The sequence below is a fragment of the Acanthopagrus latus genome, chromosome 21 (genome assembly GCF_904848185.1).
Source record: "Acanthopagrus latus isolate v.2019 chromosome 21, fAcaLat1.1, whole genome shotgun sequence".
NCBI lineage: Eukaryota > Metazoa > Chordata > Actinopteri > Spariformes > Sparidae > Acanthopagrus > Acanthopagrus latus.
Genome location: NC_051059.1, coordinates 8,211,951 through 8,231,800, shown reverse-complemented (window position 1 = coordinate 8,231,800; position 19,850 = coordinate 8,211,951). Strand labels below are relative to the sequence as shown.

Sequence of the window (19,850 nt, the reverse complement as noted above, 5' to 3'; positions counted from 1 at the left end):
CAAATATAGCACACTGAAGGGGGACTTCAGATTTCGGACCTTTTATACTCATCTGATGTTTGAGTTGAGAGACAAGAAAGAGCATCTATAAAGACATTTTTGTTTTATTACCAACAGGTACACAAGGCTCATCATTCCATAATAATAATAGCACAACAATGGAATCATCTTTATAATCCTCACAGGCTTACAGTTGAATTATACCCATGATTGTGAAAGATTTCAAGGAGACAGGACAATGTTTGAGAAATAAGCACAAGGAACAATTGACTGCCATTCTTGTTTTATGAATACAATGAGGCAATCAAATAAAGTGAAGTGCAAATAAATGGAAACAAGGCAGGCCCATTTACTTAGAATAAAAAATAAAACTTCATTTGTTCATGATTAATATCTCTTAAAGTCCCAAAAAATAATTTGACAAATTTCATAAAGAGCTCCTTCTTATTTGTGGATACTTTAATATTTGATTTTAAAAAAAGTTTTATGTTGACTTTCTTTTGGAATTCCCCAAAATACACAGGCAAATGGAAAAAAAATTAGATCCAACAGCATACATCCTATCGAAAAGCCCTGACAGAGTCACTGAGTGACAAGTTCATCTCTGAGCATCATTCATTCATACAAGTGTCAAAGTGCATTTTAAATCCCACTGCATATCTGGCAGTTAACTGTTGAGGGGAATGTCATCACACCAAAGATTGTGCGTTCAGACTGTGCTTATAAGATCACACAAACGTCACATCATCCTGTGACTCTACCCAGCACCACTGAGCATCATAGCCCAACAGACTTGTCTCTTTGTCAGGCGCACCCTCTTCCTTTTGCATCGTATTGTTCTGAGAAGCTCTGGAACTCTCCTGAGTTCGGCGCTCTGTCTGTTTCTCCTCTGACTGTTTAGTCTGGGTGGGGGTACCATCACCTACTTTCACTTCTCTTCTTGCCATGCTTGATCTGAGCAGAGCTCTTCTGATGATGTCAACGCCGCCGGCCGTCGTGTCTTGAGCCGAAGCTACACCCGAGTCCTGTGGTCGTGCCCTCGGTGAGCTGGCACGAGCCAACCCGTTGGCAGGGCTGCATGATGCCTGACTGTGTGTGGAACGAGTGACTTCAAGCTCTGAGAAGGAAGAAGGAGTAGGAGGTCTTTCCTCAGCAAACACAGGGCTTAGCATGTCAAAGCCGCTCCTGTGGTTTGAATCACCGTGGTCAGAGTGCGCTTGCTGATCTTCTGATTCCTCACCAGTGGTTTCAGTGAAATCCTGAGTTGGACTCAGGCTGTCTCTGTGGGAGCAACAGCGGAAACATTGAACCAAATATGAAACCTGAGCTATGATACTAAGAATACCTTAAAACTGCAATATGTAAGAATTGGCCGCCTTTAAGGGTAACTAACTACTGCTAAATGCATTCTGTTTATGACTTAAGCCAATTTGAGCTCTTTGGCTCAGTTAGCCATGCAGCCAGCCACAGATTTAGTGTTTACACTGGTGCCCACAGGCACCAGGAAGCCCCCAAGGACCACATGTGTAGCAATCAGGCCTGTTCTAAAAATGAAAATTGAAAATTGATAATATCTGTTTCCCACGTTGTTAAGTCATTGTTGATGATTATTATGAGAAATCATTAAGGTGATCAATGTCTTCACATAGATGAGTATCATTAATCATTAATAATCATATATAACTAAAGGCAAACTGAGCAAATTTGTTATTTCAGAGTGTATCAAACTGGTGGCCCTTCATATAACTCATGAAATAGCTCTCAGTTTCAAAAACACTGGTGGCCCCTGGCTTAGAGCATTACGTTTTCGAGGCCTACAACACCACGCACAGCAGATGTCTTCGACATGATGTCAAAATTGTTAGTTATTTCATTGCATTCTGTTGATCATCTTTGTTGAATGTTTTGAACCAAAATTCATACATATTGCACCTTCAATGGCCACATGTTTGTACAAGAATATTCCATGTCTTGTTTTATTAGAAGCGGGTGAATGTGTTGTCCAAATACTGTGGAAGTATCAGAAGGCTCAGTCCACGGAGAAATGCATTTAGAAACTGAGCACGTGTTGCCTAAGCTGTGAGCACAGAGAAAAATGTTGTGGTTTTGAAAACTGAAGCATGTCAGCATATTCTAAAACTAACCCAAAATAAGAGTATGAAAATAGGCACAATATATGACCTTAAAGGCAGCATACCATTCCTGATATTACCTCTTCTTTTATGTAATTTTTCCACACATGCAATCTGATATAAACAATGAGAGGTGCTTCCTGTAGGCTACAGCTGCCAAACTAACACCAGCGCTGCCCTGTACCTGCGGGGGGACATGGAGGCCCCGTGCTCCTCCACAGTTGCCAGGCTGCTGAGGCTGCCTGTCAAGCTGCTGCCGCGGCTCAGGAAGGTGTCCCGCTCCTCCATCAGCCAACGCATGGCCTCGATCCCTTCGTGCACGGCCACCAGCTGGCGAAGAATCCTCACATCAGCACACCTCAGCCACCTCTGCATGAAAATAGACACGTTGCAGGCACATGGATGAGGATATTAACCTGTCTCATGGTTGGCAAAACACACTAAACTGCCCCCTTGGCTGGTTAAAACATGATAAACTGCCTTCTTGGGAGCCAAAACGTGCACTAAAGTGCCCTCCTGGGAACCAAAATGCGTGCTAAAGTGCCCCCCTGGGATCCAAAATGTGTGCTAAAGTGCCCTCTAGGGAGACAAGAAAGCATGCCAAAGTGCCCTCATGGATGGCAAAATACACTAAACGGCCCCCTTGGCTGGTTAAAACATGATAAACTGCCCTCTTGGAAGCCAAAACGTGTGCTAAAGTGCCTTCTTGGGAGCCAAAACGTGTGCTAAATTGCCCTTCTTTTCGCCTCTGCCCTTCAAAAAGTCTGTGCACGCCACTGCTTGTGAGGCCTTTTACTACTACAGTACACGAAGCAGAAGAAGAGCAGACAGAAAAGAGGGGGAGGATACAGAGTGATAGAGAGCGAGCAGAGGAATCCGGTCTGAATGTGCCAGATGACTGGAGGTCAATGAGGAAGAAGGCAGCCGAGGGGTGTGGCGGAGAGACAGGTGACAGAGCCTGTCGTTACTCTCCGAAATGAGCAGGTGAAGCTCCGGCACTTTGACATTTCCTCAGCGCAGAGGAAAAACATGTCACCATCAAGAACAAACAGAGCACTGGCTGCTGAAACTAGTTGTGCAAGTTGTGGCGCTGCCCCCAAAAAATGGAGAGATGCGGGCGCGTAAAGCCACCGTGAAACAGAAAAGGAAACTGTTGTTGTCCCTTTTAAACACACAGCACCCGTGAAATGACATATGAGCAATCTTGATCTTTACCATCTCTTGTTTTAAGCTGCTGATTTTGTCTGAGAAACTGTCGCCGGAGGCAGAGCCGCGGTCCCCCCTGTCCACCGCGTCAGACCTCCAACCATCTTCGCAGTCCGCAGCATCCCTCATCCAAACCAGGAGACTCTCCGGTGTTTTCCTGCCCACCTTATTTTCCAGTTCTTTCAGACACGGGAGGGAATTGTTGAGGATTTCTTCTTCCATCCCGCCACGCTGTGGGCAGTCACCTCCGAATGTATTCCGACCGGCGGCTCCTGGATGGAGAACAGCTTGTGCGTAAAGTTCACACGCTCACGGCGGGGAACAGTTTCAGAGCCGTAAATCTCCCGCACCTGTTGACTGAAGTCCACGGGTTGGATTCCCGAACAGTCCACAGTAAACCATGATCGCGACCGACGAGCCCGCTGAGCACACACACACACACACACACACACACACACACACACACACACACACACACACACAGAACGAGCCGTGAAAACGCTGGAAGTGTGACCGCGCGACTCGTGTGTCCTGCGCACTATTCACACAGAGGTATTGCTGTTATGCCGCCCAGAACGCGATGCTGGAAAGTGGAAGTGCTCGTTGTGTAGTTCTTAAAACAATGATGGGAGTCACACACCGGCGGTCACATGGGGAGGCTTCAGGGACACCTGTGCGCACAGAGCCGCTGCGCACACGACCCGAGTCAAATAACACAAGAAATCAACTCTAACTAAACCAACTAATTTAAACGTGATTATGGCAAAGATGGAACACTATCCAGACGGCTTGCGAAAAACAGGCCACACGTCCACATAATGTACGTTACTGGCTGTAGTGGACCTGATATTTTATGGAAGAAATGACTCTGTTAACCTTTGTACACCGCAGGTTGGTTTTTTTCCTCTTTTTCCTCTTGCACTTTAACCATCTTAATGGCATTTAAACACATTATGTGTCTTTAGTACTGTGATCAGAATCAGATTTTTAAAAAAAAATATTATACGCTGATTTTACCACTAATCAGACAAATGAAAGCTTGATTCAACCACATGAAAAAACACACAAGCATTTCACACAGATTGTTAATTAACAGTGGTGCACTCAGGCTTCTGAGGGGCAGGGGTGAAAAAAATAAAAAGGGCACCAGCCCTGTGGGCCCCGCCCCCCCCTAACTAATGTTAGCTGTCAATCAACATTTCTCTGTATCAAACTTGGTGGGTCGGCTAGGTGGAAACATTGGAAACTGCTCCATTATCTACTATACTATTTTCCATTGTTTAAAGAAAGTTAGCTAACATCAGCCATACTGGTAAGCTAACTTTGAGTAATTTTAGCAACGGCGACACGAGCAACGTTAGCTATTTCAAGTTGTTAAACCAACGTTGACTAAAAACATTCACCTTTTTTTTTTTTTTTCCAGTCACTAATTTGGGTGTTTTTATGTTTCTGTGCTCATTTATTGAACACAAAATACTTTACTGTATGTAGCCTATACTGAGGGAAATTAAAGGGGCACTGCAGTTTTGGAAAAGAAAATTGGAACTCTGAATTTTTATATTTACAATATTAATGAGGTCATAATACAAACTCGGAGATGTTTATTCTTTCCACGACTGAATAAACAAGTAGCTCTCATAGGAGAATAAAGTCTCAGAAACGGTTGGATTATGTTTGGCTGACTCCGCCACCTTTCCAGCCACAAAGGAAAGCAGTATGAACATGTGTTGTCCTTTAAGATCAGCTCTTCTAGTCAGTTTGTTCAGTCATGAAAATCAGTCACTGAGGATCTTTCTGTTCTGATGGGTATTTCCTCTCTAAAACTACACAGTGCACCTTTATAATAAATGAGCAAATGAACAAACATAGTATAAATATAAGTATAAATGGGTTTCAAGTCATTTCTTTCATTGAAATATGTTTAATCTAGTTGAATCTAATTTGTGCGTGACACTTTCTAATGAGACTGTGTCGAAGAAAACAGGTCTGTACAGTTTCTCAGCCCACTTTTGACACAGAGACGGGGCCAAATAAGCAGAGCGGAAGCTAACATCTGCCACCCACTCAAATAGATGATTTATTTTTATTCATCTGTCATCTTGCCCCATATCAATGCCTTTCAGAATCAGGGCAACAGTCGCGGGAGCTTCCTGTTTTCCACCGCGGTTGAGGTCAAGGCCGGTTCGTGCGCATTGTTTTGACGACGAAGCGGCAGAAAAGAGAAAAGGCGGCGGGCAGAATTCAAGGCTGACGGTAAGTTTATGACAATTTGCCAGCTTACAGCCAAAAAATTGCCTGAAGGTCAGATGGAAAAAGTTTTTCTGCGCGTCTGAAAAGAGAGGTCAGACGGTGTGGGACTGAGGGAGAAAAACTTTCAGGAGGGTTTTTACCACAGGCTGCTTTTAGAGGGAGACAAACACCGCTGCATCCGACACAGACATGTGGAGAGGTCGGTGCAAGCTGCCAGCAAGCAAGTTGCTCTTCCTGCTTCACAGCACATACACTACATTCTTATGCAACGAAGATGAGTAAATGCAAAGATCTGAGTCATGCTCAGAAAAAAAACAAAAAAAACAAAACTTCAAGACTGGCAAATCACTTACAGGAAACACCGGTGAGACAGCAGGAAAAGTATCACAACAACACACAGATTAGCTCAAAAATGACAAACTGTCACAGTACGTAAGCAACACAGAAATGGGTAGAAGCGTGTGAATGAAACATTTTCTCACACACACGTGATTTAGAGGATGACAGTTTACGAGCCTCCGGGCTTACCACCCTCGCCGGGGTCGCCCCTTCGGTTGAGGGGCTCGTAAAAATTCAGTTACCTTTACTCAGTGCAACAGGATCCGCCGTGGTTACAGCGGGCAGCTCCCACAGTGAGGAGTGAATGTGTGTGAGGTCAGGCTGTGTTGGTGAGTTTCAGAGAGGAATCTCTGTCACCTGCCTTTTTTGGACGTTACATGAACGCTCCAGAGTCATGCTGGTGACCTCAACTGCAACGTCCAAATGTTGCAGAAATGATCGGGTCCGTTCAGAGGCGGCTCTGAAGCTTTTGACTGTATCACACAACCCTCTTCGTAGAAAGCGCAGGTGTCATCCATATCTTTCTCCTCACTTTAAAGCAACATTATGTAACTTTTTTTCTCTGGCTCAGCCACTCCGCCCTTCTATCACTTGTTTCTGCAGTGGGTAGCTTCAGTGAGAGGGCGGGTAGATCACAGCGTTACACACATGTTTACTTCAAGACACAAGTTTCAACACATAACACTGTAATGACATAATGAGTGTGTTTGTAGTTAGACCCACATTATGTCTGACAAACTGTCACAAACATTGGATTTGTATTTATGACAGTGGTGTTGCAGTCAGAAACTGTGTGGGGCGCCAAATCACACAAAATGATAATTTCTACATAATGTTGCTCCAAGTGCTTTACATACCTGTTGGTATGAAAAGACATGTTTTTACACACAGAGATGAACAGTTCGAGCACAACGTGAAACAAATGAAGAGGAGCCACTCAAACCAGTTTCAAATACAGAGTTTACCACATTTCTATTCCAACAACAGCATCACCAATGAAGACGATTATCCGTTGTTTGTCATATTTAAACTGAATATGCCACATTCAGCTGGACCATGTTGTTTCTGACACTGTTTATACAAAACCAGAAGTGGTTACGGATCATCTATAGTGTTTACTCCCAGATGGTGCACTGTGTGGCCAGTCCAGGTGTGCTGTGGGATTACAACCATAGAGTACTGTTGTAATACAAAACTTCACTTTTTAATGTCACTCATCTGTTCTCTTTTCTGCATACATTTTTCAATGCAGAGTCAAATTCAGTAACACAAAAACTCCTTTACTGTCAAAGTATTGTAGTACTGTCAGATCTTATTTGGCACTGGCAGATAAAACAAACATCTGATTGGATAACTAGCATTGCAGAGGTGATTTTGCACATGAATACAGCTGTGCTTTGTGATTGTGGCTTGCTGTTTGGTGTGCTTTGGGCACAAGTTTGCAAACCACCAATCTGACGATTTGTTAATGAATCATTAACTAACTTTTTCTTTGTCATCAGCTATTCTGGCAATCTATTAAGATTTTCGGGCATTTTTTTCCAGCCTCATAAATGTGAGTATTTGCTTTTTTTCTTTCTCATTTATGACAGTAACTGCAGACAACTGAGGGGTCTGTTGTCTGTTTTCTGGACCGTTGGACAAAAGAAGCAATATGAGGACGTCACTCTGGGCTCTGGGGAATTCCACACCCTAAAGACTAAACAATTCATCAATTAATCATGAGAAAAACTTAACTGATAATGAAAATGATGGTTAGCTGTTCCTGTATTGCCGCAGCGACCTCTAAGGTTAATGACTCAAAAGCTTTAAATGGATTTCCCTGTAATGGACACAACACAAATAATTAATAGCCCCTCCACGTCAGCTGTCTGTTGTAGCATGAAAGTCTTCGAGGGGACATCTGCTCAGCCTGCCTCTCTCTGACGTCCGGTCAGAACACGCAGCTTCTTCTGACGTGACCTGGCAATCGATGTGTTTTGGAAAATCAACTCAGAAAGATAGAAATGGATGTACACAATAAAGCACCTGCAGGGGGCAGCAGATGTTTAACTAAGCACTCGGGCATCTGATGACATACTCAGAGGCTGAACAATCAATCCTGATTTTGGCCCCCTCTGGGAACACATTCATTAGGTGTGTTTTCCTAACAGTGCGGCTCGTGTTTCACCGACGAGGCCGTCGGACCCGCGGAAACGCCGAAAACTGAGCCTAAGTCAACACGCTGAGGTCATCTCATCTACTAAAAAAATATGTTTTCTGTAATATTATAGGAGAGCCCGGGCCATTAATTGTCCAAACTCCACGACAAACGCGCTCCCCTGCTGCGAACACGTCCCATGATTTCATCGGAGGGGAGTGTAACGCCGAGAGCAGATTTGTCATACTTGACACAACATTCCTCTAATTTTGTCAGAGTGAAAAACAAGTGGGGAAGTGGCTGGAAGATGAGTGGATAAAAAAAAAAATATCTGGTTACTGGAACCCACTCGTCATCCAGCCTCCCCGGGGAGGAGCTGTAAAATATTACCCGCCTATGAGCAAGTGTTCTCAGGGCAGCTGAGGGCGACCCCGGGGGTCAGCGTTACATGGGGTATAGGCTCATCATAAAAAAAAAACGTTACACACAGAAAGAATTATGTTCTTTACGAGGCCGGGGGCCTCTTACTTCCAGTTTTGGGGAAATCATAAACTTACACAAACATTAAGAACGGTCAAAGCGTGGATGTCACTGAAAGGCCAGCATTATGAGCAGATAAGGTTTTACAGCACCTGTCAGAGCAATTAACTGTGATTTACTGTGAATCATAAAGAGGATGTGGGGTTTATTAGGGGAGTTACCCGAAGTTTTTTTTTGAACGCCAAACCACCTGAAATGTGAAGAGCAGAGAAACCGCATTCACCGGCATAAATCCTGGAGCCTGTGACACACAGAGAACATGTGGACAGTTAAAGAGGACTAGATATTTCAGCATGCTCGCGGTGAAGCCCTGTTCCCCGGTGGATAAGCCTGAGGCGTGGCGTGTGTGTTTGCATGCGTTAACGATGGGGGTCAGAAAAAACAGCAAAACAACCGCGGCCATCGGGTCAGGAAATCCTCCAGGTTCACATGGGCCTTGCAAAAGCCCTCACGCGCAAACAAAGCCAGATCGGGGAGGGGGGCCGAGGACCCCCGGGCCCTCGCGGCTCAATCAGGGCCAGAAAACACTGAAAGGTTCCTTCAGGTCTCCCAAGAAGCACTAAGGAGTGGAAATATTAACATGTCAGATGTAGTGGACACAAGACATTTTTCATCATTGTGTTGAGCTGACTTTACCTTCCTTCAGTGATCACCTTAAAGGAGCACTTCGTACTTTTGCAGAGGAAATTCAAACTTTTAATGTTTACAATTTCAGTGAGGCAATAATATGGGTTAAATGTATACATTCTTTTCAATAACTGAGCAAAAAAGCTGAAAAATCTGAGCAAAATAAGGTCCGCGGAACACAGTTTGTAGCTAGAGAGGTGGCAGGGTCCGCCAAATATAAGCATATTTGACACATATAAAACTATGTTGTCCTTTCAATCAGTTTCTTTATTTATTTTGTTGAGCAAGTTGTAAGATGAAGAAGTATCGTGTTTGAGCTTATCTGTGGTTCTGCAGAAACGTGTTCCGCTAACCTTTGTTCTGGTGATTGGGGTGGCGAGCAACCAAAACCCACTCACACGTGATTGGTCAATATTACCTTGACTACTGACGGTCTACAAACAGACACTAGAACACCCCCAATACCAAAATCTTGGCCCCTGTCTACAGATTCTGAATTGATATGCACTTTCTGTTCACAGAGATCACACTCAATACTTGCGTCAATACTTACTGTACAAACTTCAGAGTTGTATCAGACTTCCCTGCTAACTCTTGGCATGAAAGTGAATAAGGGCTGTTTCCCAATATGTTGAACTATTCCTTTAAAGCTCCGACTGACATGTTTAAGACTTGTGTTAAAAAGGCGCAGATTTAAAGCGAAACAGTAAGTTAATAACTCCCGCTGCTCGTGGATTTTTAGTTAGATGATCACGCTGCTCCGTGCATCTGTTTCCATTTAGGAACCTGCAGGGAGATTAAATGAGTGTGGAGCAGTAATGGATCTCATATGTACGGAGAGGCCCATTTACATCCTGTAATTGTGTTGTGTTTATTCAAACCGTGGCATAAAGCGCAGAACCCGCAGCTGAGGAGGCGCACAGATACAGTGTTTACGGTGCGTGAGAGGCTTACCGAGACGTCCACATGAATTTCTACAGGCGGGCGTGCAAATATTAGAATACATCAGCCTCCAAAGTGCACACTGCACTGTCAGACTGAGGCGAAGCAAACGGAGATGCGGGCTGTTCGGATGCGCCGAGGCAGGCTCCTGCACAAACACAGCCGACTGCGGGGGTCATCAATAGATTCCTGCTGCATCAATCTTTGCTGTTTAAACAGATGGCAGCGGCACCGGAGAGCTTGTGCAGCGCCTGATCGAACGCTTGATAGGAAAGCCCAGCGGAGCCTGTGTCAGAGGCCACGGGGGCCAGTGGATTCTAAGCACATTAACATTCCTGAATAAATAACCCCAGGGAATGTTATTGTGGAGACATTAAACAGGATTTTCCTCCCATAGCCCAGGAGAACGGCCAGGCATCGCTCTGGCATCTCCATCGCCCCGGGTTAGGAGGAGCTAAAGAAACCCCCGTGCCAAAAAGAAGAGCTTTCTAAACCCTTTATATCCTCCGCTTCCTCGGGAGGAAAATCCAGGTCTCGGAGAATTGCAGCAAATTGCACCACATGAAAGAAGTGTGGCGATTCCGGTTCGATGTTCTTCCTGGCACAGCCTGGTTTCCTGTTTTCATTTAGGTGGAGCTCATCCTGATGTCAGTGTGTACATATCAACACATCCGACCTGTAATTACGAAGCCAGCTCAAAAACAACAACACCATATTTTAAGCTAGATTTAATTGTGTTATACCTCTCCCAATAAAAGCTGTTTAGCCTCTCTCTTCATTCTGCCACCCCGACCACATCGCGGGTTTCACGTGGTTTTCCGGGCAACATGTGTTTGTAATAATGGACTGTGAGAGGGACCTGTGGAGGTAAGGAGGTTAGCGCTGCTTAACTGTGTGTCATCTCACACTGTTTCATTTCGTATCTTGCGTTGAACCGAAATTCTTTAAGGGTGAACTGTGTTGTTTTGGGGAAGACATTTTCATCAGAGGAGAAAGATCTTCACTGACTGATTTTTTTAATGCCTAAACAAACCGGAACAAATAACACTGTTTATATGTGGCGGACCCTGCCACATTTCTTGCCCCTTTAATGGCAATTTCGTCACTCTCATGCGTTGCCCTGTTCACATTGTGACATTTTGGATATGTGACTGACTGCAACAGTAAACCTCTCCATTCTTTCATGGAACATGACATAAAAGATTAGGTTTATGATTAAGATTATGTGCAGAATTGAGTCCTCAGTTTTGCACTGTTACCTTTTAAATAGAACATTAACATAACTTATAACAAGGTTTCGAGACTTTAGTGTGTCTTATAGTACAACATTTTCCAGTTTAGTAAGTCTGTAGTCTAATACAACATATCTACAGTAAACCCTAATGAAGGCTGCTGTGCTGCTCATATGTATATCACAGCTTTAAAGTTGCGGCATACAGATTCAATTATTGCTCATTACACAAACTACACATTTACTTAAATATAGGACCCCATTTATTCTGGGTTACTATTAGAATAGGTTAACATGCTTTAGTGCTCAAAAAACAGATTAGTTCTCTCATACTGTCCAGTGCTGCCACGCTGTATCCCCCTCTGTCTGAAACACTCTGTTTTAGCTCCTGTCTCTTTAGGGCCCTTCTGCCCGAATTACCCAGTCTCCTCTGATTGGTCATCGCACACACGCCTGACCCAGCACTGCTAACACCAATACAGGAGCTGTGCCAAAAAAAAACATGTGCCAAACTAGCCACAAGGCTCAAATTATGCAAATGTGTTACTCTCTGAAGAGGCGTTTCAGGAGCGGAGTTTTCTGTGGGAGAGAGGAGCTTCGGCTGGTGCACCTTTCTGAAGACCTTTTACGTGCATCACAAACACAAATAACACACTGACGGGAAGGGGAGGGGAGGGGGAGAGCATAATACATCTCCTTCAAAACCAAACGTACAATATATTTATATTAACATTAAGTTAGCTTTCACAAACTCCCCCCCGACCATTTTATTTGTGAGTTCTGCACCCTGCAGGTTTCCAGGTCCCAAAATAATACTCAGGGCATAATTTATTTCTCTGTGCCTCTAAAATGTCCAGTCGTTACTCCCTCGCTCCTAATAGTTCTGTTTTCCTCCACTGTGTATTCAAGCACCGACAAGTATTTTATTGGTACCTTATTCAAGCAACAAAATGACACTGTAAACTGCAGGCTGTATTAAAAAAGTGCCACTGCAGATTTTGTTACCCGTGGACGGAGCCAAGCTGGCTCTTTACCACTGTTTCCAGTCTTTGTGCTTCTCATGTTCGGTTGTGTCTGCGGATATTTAACAGAGGTGTTGAGTCACACTTATCGTCAGTTTTAGGGTGCAGATGCATTGCAGTGTGTTTCGATATATTGTGGATGGGGTGGACCAGAACCAGTGTAAGTCACCAAATGACATCGCAGACAGCACTGCTTTAAAGTAGCAGCAAGGTCACCAGTGACTCATTATAACTCTGCATCGCTGTCTGGTCATCGACAGATCAGACGTATCAGTATCCAGTCCATCCAAATGAAAATACCAATGTGCAATCAATTCACATTGACACTACATTATACTTGTCATATATCCACCTCAAGTTACACAAGCAGCAGTCAATGCTACTACTAATGCACGTGTACTCAGAATAAAACAGGCTACACTAATAGGTGTTCAGCATAAATATTGATGAAGCTCTATCGGATCAATATTTAGACCACAGGGAGAAAATGTGACAATCAATGCTGCATCTCATTTCAACAGCAGACGTCAATGTCACATCCTCTTCTTTCTTACACCACCTACGATCATAGATCTTTTTTTGGACACTTTGGGTTAGTGCAAAGCTTTTAAAGACAATATTAGCAACGTTAGAAACATTAAGGTTTCATTTGAATCCTGTTTGTGTCCATCTGATGAATATTAAGTCCGTTAGTCACTCAGCTTCTGGCTCTGTTTTGGTCTCCACCAGCTCCTGAGGGGAACATCTGGCTCTCTTAGCCGCTACATGCTCCTCTTTGTTCAACGACTAACTAGGTGCTAACTTTTTTCCATCCGCCGTTTGGTGCTGAGCAGGTGGTGTTGGTTTTCAAAGATTCTTTCCACTGGAAAAAAAATGTTAGCTGAAGGCTACACGTAGGCTAAACTAAGGTCTGCCTGCTGAGGCTGAAAACAAGTTAATAGCGGTGGGACTGAACCACAACAGTAAAACTTTTAACTGGTTATGAAACAGTCTCATTTTAATCCCTCTAACTGGCCAACATAAGCAACGAGACCACCAGTGAGAAGATTGGCTGCTTCTGTATAGTCAATCGAAATGCTTTTAACAATTTAAATATCACTTGAAAATGTTGATAAATTTAGCTTTCTCAACAACATTGCTATTATCAAGCAACTGAATCTTGTATCTGTACATGACACGTGGGCTAACTCTGTGTATGAGTGACACTGAAACAGGTTTACTTTGTTTCACTGGTCTCATATCACAGTCAATAATCTTGCATTGCCACAAATAAATGTCACCTCATCGCTATGCATCCGGCAAATGACGCAAAAATGCTCTTTAAACTTGAAGGATCCGTAATTATGTAACGTTTGCCATAATCTTGGAGTGAGTTGTGCAGGAAGTGAGTAAGTTAGGGACACTTTGGAGCATAGTACCACTGTTGAATCATAACAGCATGATACAATCTGTTTTGTGCTTTTGGCCTGTGGCCCGCCGTTAAGTTTCGGCCCGGCCCTCCGCAGGGGAAAACGTGTGACCTCATCGCCATTTGTAAATGTTAATATGATCAGTCAAAATCACAGTGAGTTGTGAATCCAAAGTGTGAAATTTGCCCTCGGAGACATTTCACTGGATTGTCTGGCGGAAAAAACTGCAACGCCTGACACGCATTTCTCCAGTCTTACGTTGTCTGGGTTGTTTTCAGCTCTCTAATCACCATTAAACAACTTGTCAAACAGCTGACTAGTTGGTCCAACTGGAATGCAGCACAATGAACCCCCCCCTGCAGTTTAAATGCTCCACTTCTCCTCAGAAAAGGCTGTTATTGCCAAATCCTCGCTCTCTGTGTGTGCATGTTGTGGTGCTGGAGACGCCTGAGGAGGAGGCAGGATCCCTCCGGCTCATCCTGCAGCTCCACTGCTTGGAGTCTGCTAGATAGCAGCAGAGTGCGCCCATCTCCTCCCCACGGTGAAATCATACATTCCTGATGCTGGAGGTCAGCATCGAGGGAGGACTGTAGCTCCGGACACATTGATGATTTTGCGTGAAATATAGCTGCACTTGATTGGGCGATTTTTCTCTTGAAGGCCCGTGAATGGTTTTCTGTAAGTGATCTTTCTCCCGAGACGTGTATTCATTGCCCGAGAAAGGTCACCGCCGAGCGCTTGCCGAGTGACATGAGAAAGAGAGCGAAGAGGGTCAAAAGCCTTTGGCCGGGTGCCAGAGGAAACACAGGGTTTCGGTGAGAGCAAGTGTGGTACCTGAAGTCAGAAGTTAATCACAGAGGGAGAGTTGGACCCCGTCTTCCTTTCCTTCATTTTTCCATCCTGTCTCCTACTTCCCTCTCCGCCGTCTCTCTGGTAACCACCTGAAATCATACGAGGCCCGAAACAGGGGTTCTGGGCTTTAATTTGCCCCCATTGCATCCATGCGAATCATTTAAATTTCGACCGACGCGTTTAAATCTTATCTGATCTGAAGGCCAGAGCAAACAAAAACCCTCCTCTCCGCGCTGACATGTTGCCTCATCGGGCGATAAGCGGCGAGGCTGACCAGCCCCCGTCCTCTAGACACTGAACAGCGTGCGGCGCGAGAAGATAAAGTGCCTCTCTGGCGGGATGTTGCCGCGCTTGTCAGCGAACGGCCGCCAGTGCCAGGTGAGCATATGGAGAGCATCAGAGCACGCCACTCGCGATTGTTTGATGAAGTCAGTGTTTGTGTTCCGTCAGCAGTATATGCTTCTTGGCCCATTTCCCATGGGGCTCCTTCAGACGCATATGGAGGTGATTTGTTCGAAATTCTTCGGCAGAGAAAGAAGTAAGAGGGGAGAAAGTGGCCTTGGGATTTCGGGGTTGGAAATCAGTTTGAGAAGTTGGGACGAGGTGGGGGTATACGGCTTTGGAGGGGGGTACTGGGAATTGGGGGGTTTCTGTGAGAAATGGCCTTTTAAAGAGCTACAAGTAACATGCTAGTGTGCGCTCCCACCCCACCATAATTGTTGAATTAAACCAGAAACAGTCACTCTTTCTGGTCTTACAGCCTCACTGCCAGGAGAGATAACGCCGTAAAGTTTGACCTCAGAACGTCTCTGGAAAAATAGTTAGTAGTGTGGTAACCACATTTACAAGGAATCCTCCCCCGAGTGAGCGTGAGTGACTGTGTTCTTTTAACAAAGCCATTTGTGTGCAAAAGTAAAATGGCTTCTTGTGGGAACTATAAATAGTCGCAATGAACTGAAAACAATAGATTTTTCTTTGGCCAGTTTTGGTTTGTCGTGTTTCAGATTTAACCTGATGACTGGAAGTCCCGTGGAGGGTCAAAAACAGAGGGGGGTTCATCATCTGGAGAACCTGAACTATGGATTTCTCCGGTGTCCTGTGATCCTTAAATCTTGGTCAGCAAATTTCCAACGGATCTTCCTCTGAGGACCACGATTGGCTTATGACAGTCAGCCTTTTTACATGAGGCCACACAGTATTGTATGTAACAGGAAAAACTCTGATGTAAGACTGGTCCAAAGGAAAGGCCAGAAGATCAGCAAGGTTAACGTTATCATTACTGGACAGGTGCTGATACCTTGTCTTTACTCTTTGTAAAGACCCTTGACTTGTTGTAGCCAAGGACAACTTGGACTAAAGATTACTTGGGACTTGCTGGAGACTCGGAGTCACACGTCTGGTAGGAATTTCTTCGGAAATGTACTTTTTTTGATCCCTTGTCTTGAGTTAAAATCCATCACAGGAAGTTGATATGATCTTGACCTGACAGTAGCACCGGACAAAAGGTCACAGTCGTCATTAGAACTGAGGCTTTGATGACCGTGAGTATCCAGAGCAGAGTTCATGGCAGTAATTGTTTCCCAGAACGATGTCGGTCAGTCAGAGCTTTCGTGACTGACCGACATCATCATCCTGAGGCTCCGTCGGCGGCAATAAAAGTCGAAATGCTGCGAATAAGGAATGGTTTTGATTTGTTAGCCCTGCGTCCACGGTGGGACTTGCCATGAGCAGGACGGCTGACATGTTGATGCTGAGGGGAAAGGCTCCAGCACAGAGTTAAACTTTCAACACAATACTGCGGCATTACAATCCAAACACTAATCACACATGTGTACGTTAGACCGTGTCAGGCTCGGACTCCCGGTCAGTGTAGCCCTGTCTCCGTATCAGCAGTAAGAAAGGTTCGCCTCCCTCTTGATGTTTACATTCTCCAGACGGAGGGGAGGATGGAGGGGGAAAGAGAGAGAGATGGGTGGGGGGGGGAATGACTTACAGCTGCAGCGCTCCGACCCAAAGTCCTCCAAGACTCAGTGCCTCTGGGCATGGACACAACATATTATGGCTAAACATCGCGGTTTAGAGTAGATTTTATTTGGGGCGTTTGCGTGTACTGTGCGTGGATGAGTGAGGGGCAGATAAAGGAGACTTACATAACATGCCTCAGGCCCACGGTCTTCGCCTTGCTTTTGTCTCAGTCCTCTCAAACAGAACATTTCCAAGCGGGGATTGTTCTCGCAAACAACAAGCGTAGAGAGATTAAAAATGTGGTGCGTTTCTGTGTTTGGGGCCGATAATGACAGTCCTGGAAACTGATTGTGCGCCACGAGCCAAGAGGAGAAAAAACTCTTGAAAAGTCCAAAAGCTTGGCACGGCTCAAAAGCCGAGGTCTCCCGGGGAGCCAGCCATCATGTTGGTGTTCTGTGAATAAGAAAAACATGCCCAGTGGAGCTGTAATGAGGTCACTTATCAGCCAGGGCATTCGGAGGGTGTGCCTCGCTTCCTCTCAGCGTCCCTCCATCTGTCAGGGAGCGGACAAATGACCTCAGCAGCTCCTGCCAATAATGGCATGTGGCATCAGACTCTGTGACAGGCCTCAAGTTGACTGAAGGAGACAGCAGACAAACTTTATGGAGCAAAGTCTTTCAGGAAGGTCAGCTTTTTTCTTATGCCTTTTTATTTTTATTTTTAACTCAAGTATTAAATTGATTGTTCCCCTTTTTTCTGTGTTGTTGGTAACATTAAGCCATCAAATGTCACACTCTATCTCCCCCCTTCTCTCACATTACACTTCCAGCGCTGCTGTTCGAATCATCAGGTTGCTCACGTTAGCTAGCAAACCTAAGCTAAGTTTGCTGAGGCTAGGTAGCATGTGCTACCCTCTCAGGTGGCTGTCAGTTTGGTGCACTAGCTATCATTGCTTACACTTGCTGACATTGCAAAACCTTCACTCACATTTCAAAAGCTAGGTACCATTAGTAATGATAATGTTTGCTAGCTAGAGTTGGTTACATAGTTGAAAAAAAATTGCTAACACTGCTGAGGTTGGCAAGCATTTGCAGTGTTAATGTCTGCTGGCTAGCTGGCCAACGTTTGCTAACTCAGCCACTATATGGGGTATTCCATCTCAACCCCTGCCATTTTGACACTGCTAACGCTAGCTGACATTGCTTATGTTCGCAAGCAAGCATTAGCTACCGTTGCTAAGGCTAGCTAGCAAATGTTTATGTATGATAACACTAGCTAATGTTAACATTGCTAATGCCAACTGGCAAATATTAGGGTGGTAGAGCAGCCCCCAACCACTCCTTGTTTTTCACCTAAATAGCAACTTTTGATCACTGACGAAACACAGACACCACATGGTAGTAACAGTGTTATGCTATTGGCTGACAAAACAATAACTTTGGACCGAACAAATGTTGTACAATTATTGACTTACAATCATAACAATGTCTTTAACATAAAATTATCCTTTTTTTCTGCACCTTTCCACAAGCTCTGTAGATGGATTATTTAAAAAGAAAAAAAAAAATCTACACACAATTATTGTTAATATGACCATAGCTAGACCAACCCAACACAGGAACAGCCAAAAACTGCTCCCACATGAAAACATGCTCGATAAACACAGTGTTGCAGTAAAATGTTTATGTGTGATGGGAAAATACAACAGTTAAATGATTCAAGTAACTGACAACAATCTAAATGGGGGAGGACGTGTGTGTGTGTGTGTGTGTGTGTGTGTGTAGGGGGTAAACAAGAAAGGGGGGAAGTCATCACTTCAGAGAAACCACAACAGTGCTACAGAGTTCATGAGAAGTATTTGTACATCACACAGCGTAATTACTTCACAAATAAGAGGGGTTCAACTGCGGGGGGAAACACAACAGTTTTTTTCCCTAGACCACATGAAAAGGATTCCATTATTTCAACATTCGGCTCTGCTGATCAAGAAAGCCTCTTTGAATCCCGACCAGAAAAAATGGGTCCAGCCAAAGAAAAAAAAACAAAAAAAAACAGGAATGTGCCATTTGTTGGTCTGGTGAATACTAAAAATACACCCAGCGTGCAGCCTCTATCAGTTTCAATTACAACCAAAGATATCTCTGAGAAAATCTTGCCCCACGGATGGTTTAATGGAGTGGGTCAGGACTGGATCACAAAGATAAACATTATGTCAGGCTCTTGGCACTGGATGTGGACATTTGTTGAACAGAGCGAGCAGCACTCAGTAAATTAAAGGCACTGCCATGTTTGGTAACATAAATGACTTTACACCTCGGATCAAACATGCCCCATGTTTGGTTTAGAGAGAAGAAAGAGGCAGAGAGAGATGATGATTATGTACCCAAATGGTGCTAACAAGTTAGCATGAGGGTAAAAAACTGTCATAACTGCCAACAGGAACACACACTTAGTAAGGCGTAGTCTATTGTCCACTTAAGACAGTGGAAAAGGAATTTAGTGGTCGTCGTAACACACGGAAACTGCTACACACTTATATACATAGCATGACTTGGCATGCTCACAAGGACAATGTTAGCCGGTCGATATTTGACATGTTGAGCATGTTCACCGTCTCGGTTAGATATATTTGTGTGCTAATATCAGCGCTTGAACAGCTGAAGGTGAAGGAGGTATTTGTCCATACTGGAAAAAAAAAAAAAAAAAAAAAAACCCTGCTCACACCCACTAACATCTGGCCTGTGTCTTTACTGGGAAAGCGCACAAGCGATATTTATTCCCTCTTCAAAACACTGTGCAGTAGTCACAGGTATTCGTGGGCTCCGGCTTTGATCGGCACACCAACATGACAGCTGGATGGACCCGTTTGCCCGTTTGCATGTTGCTGTGTATCGTGTCGGAACCTTCGAGAGCGGGCACGTACATAGTTTTCCATCCAACTCTGGTCAGCGTCATCCAGTCGGCAGCGAGTTTGAAGGTGGGGATGAAGTAAACACCGCTACACTGTTACTGTCCGCCATGCTCCTTTAATGCTTCCTGTCTTCTGGCTCATTTTGGATGAATACTATGACAAGAGAGAAAAAGAAAACCAAAACACAACACAAAGATATAGACAAACTTCACTTCACTCATAACCGCCAATGTCAACCCCAAAGTAAAGGAGATCAACTTTACCAGTAGATGTTGAAATGTTTC

General features: G+C 44.4%; 1 protein-coding gene across 1 annotated transcript; it reads right to left on the bottom strand.

Moving 5' to 3' along the window:
• Positions 1-105: 105 nt before the first annotated feature.
• On the bottom strand, positions 106-3,633 carry LOC119011373 (leucine rich adaptor protein 1-like). The gene is made up of 3 exons (XM_037084430.1): positions 3,348-3,633; positions 2,317-2,501; positions 106-1,281 (listed from the first exon to the last, which is right to left on the bottom strand). The coding sequence occupies exons 1-3, from the start codon at positions 3,558-3,560 to the stop codon at positions 729-731; spliced, it is 951 nt and encodes a 316-aa protein (XP_036940325.1). The 5' UTR covers positions 3,561-3,633; the 3' UTR covers positions 106-728.
• Between the last annotated feature and the right edge of the window lie 16,217 nt (positions 3,634-19,850).

Bases quoted from the DNA above. Each gene is read 5' to 3' on its own strand.
- LOC119011373 (XM_037084430.1), bottom strand. From the start codon at position 3,560: ATGGAAGAAGAAATCCTCAACAATTCCCTCCCGTGTCTGAAAGAACTG. The intron at 2,502-3,347 runs GTAAAGATCAAG...ATTTTCATGCAG, and splicing joins GCAGCTTAAAACAAGAGATG to AGGTGGCTGAGGTGTGCTGA. The intron at 1,282-2,316 runs GTACAGGGCAGC...TTGCTCCCACAG, and splicing joins GCCTCCATGTCCCCCCGCAG to AGACAGCCTGAGTCCAACTC.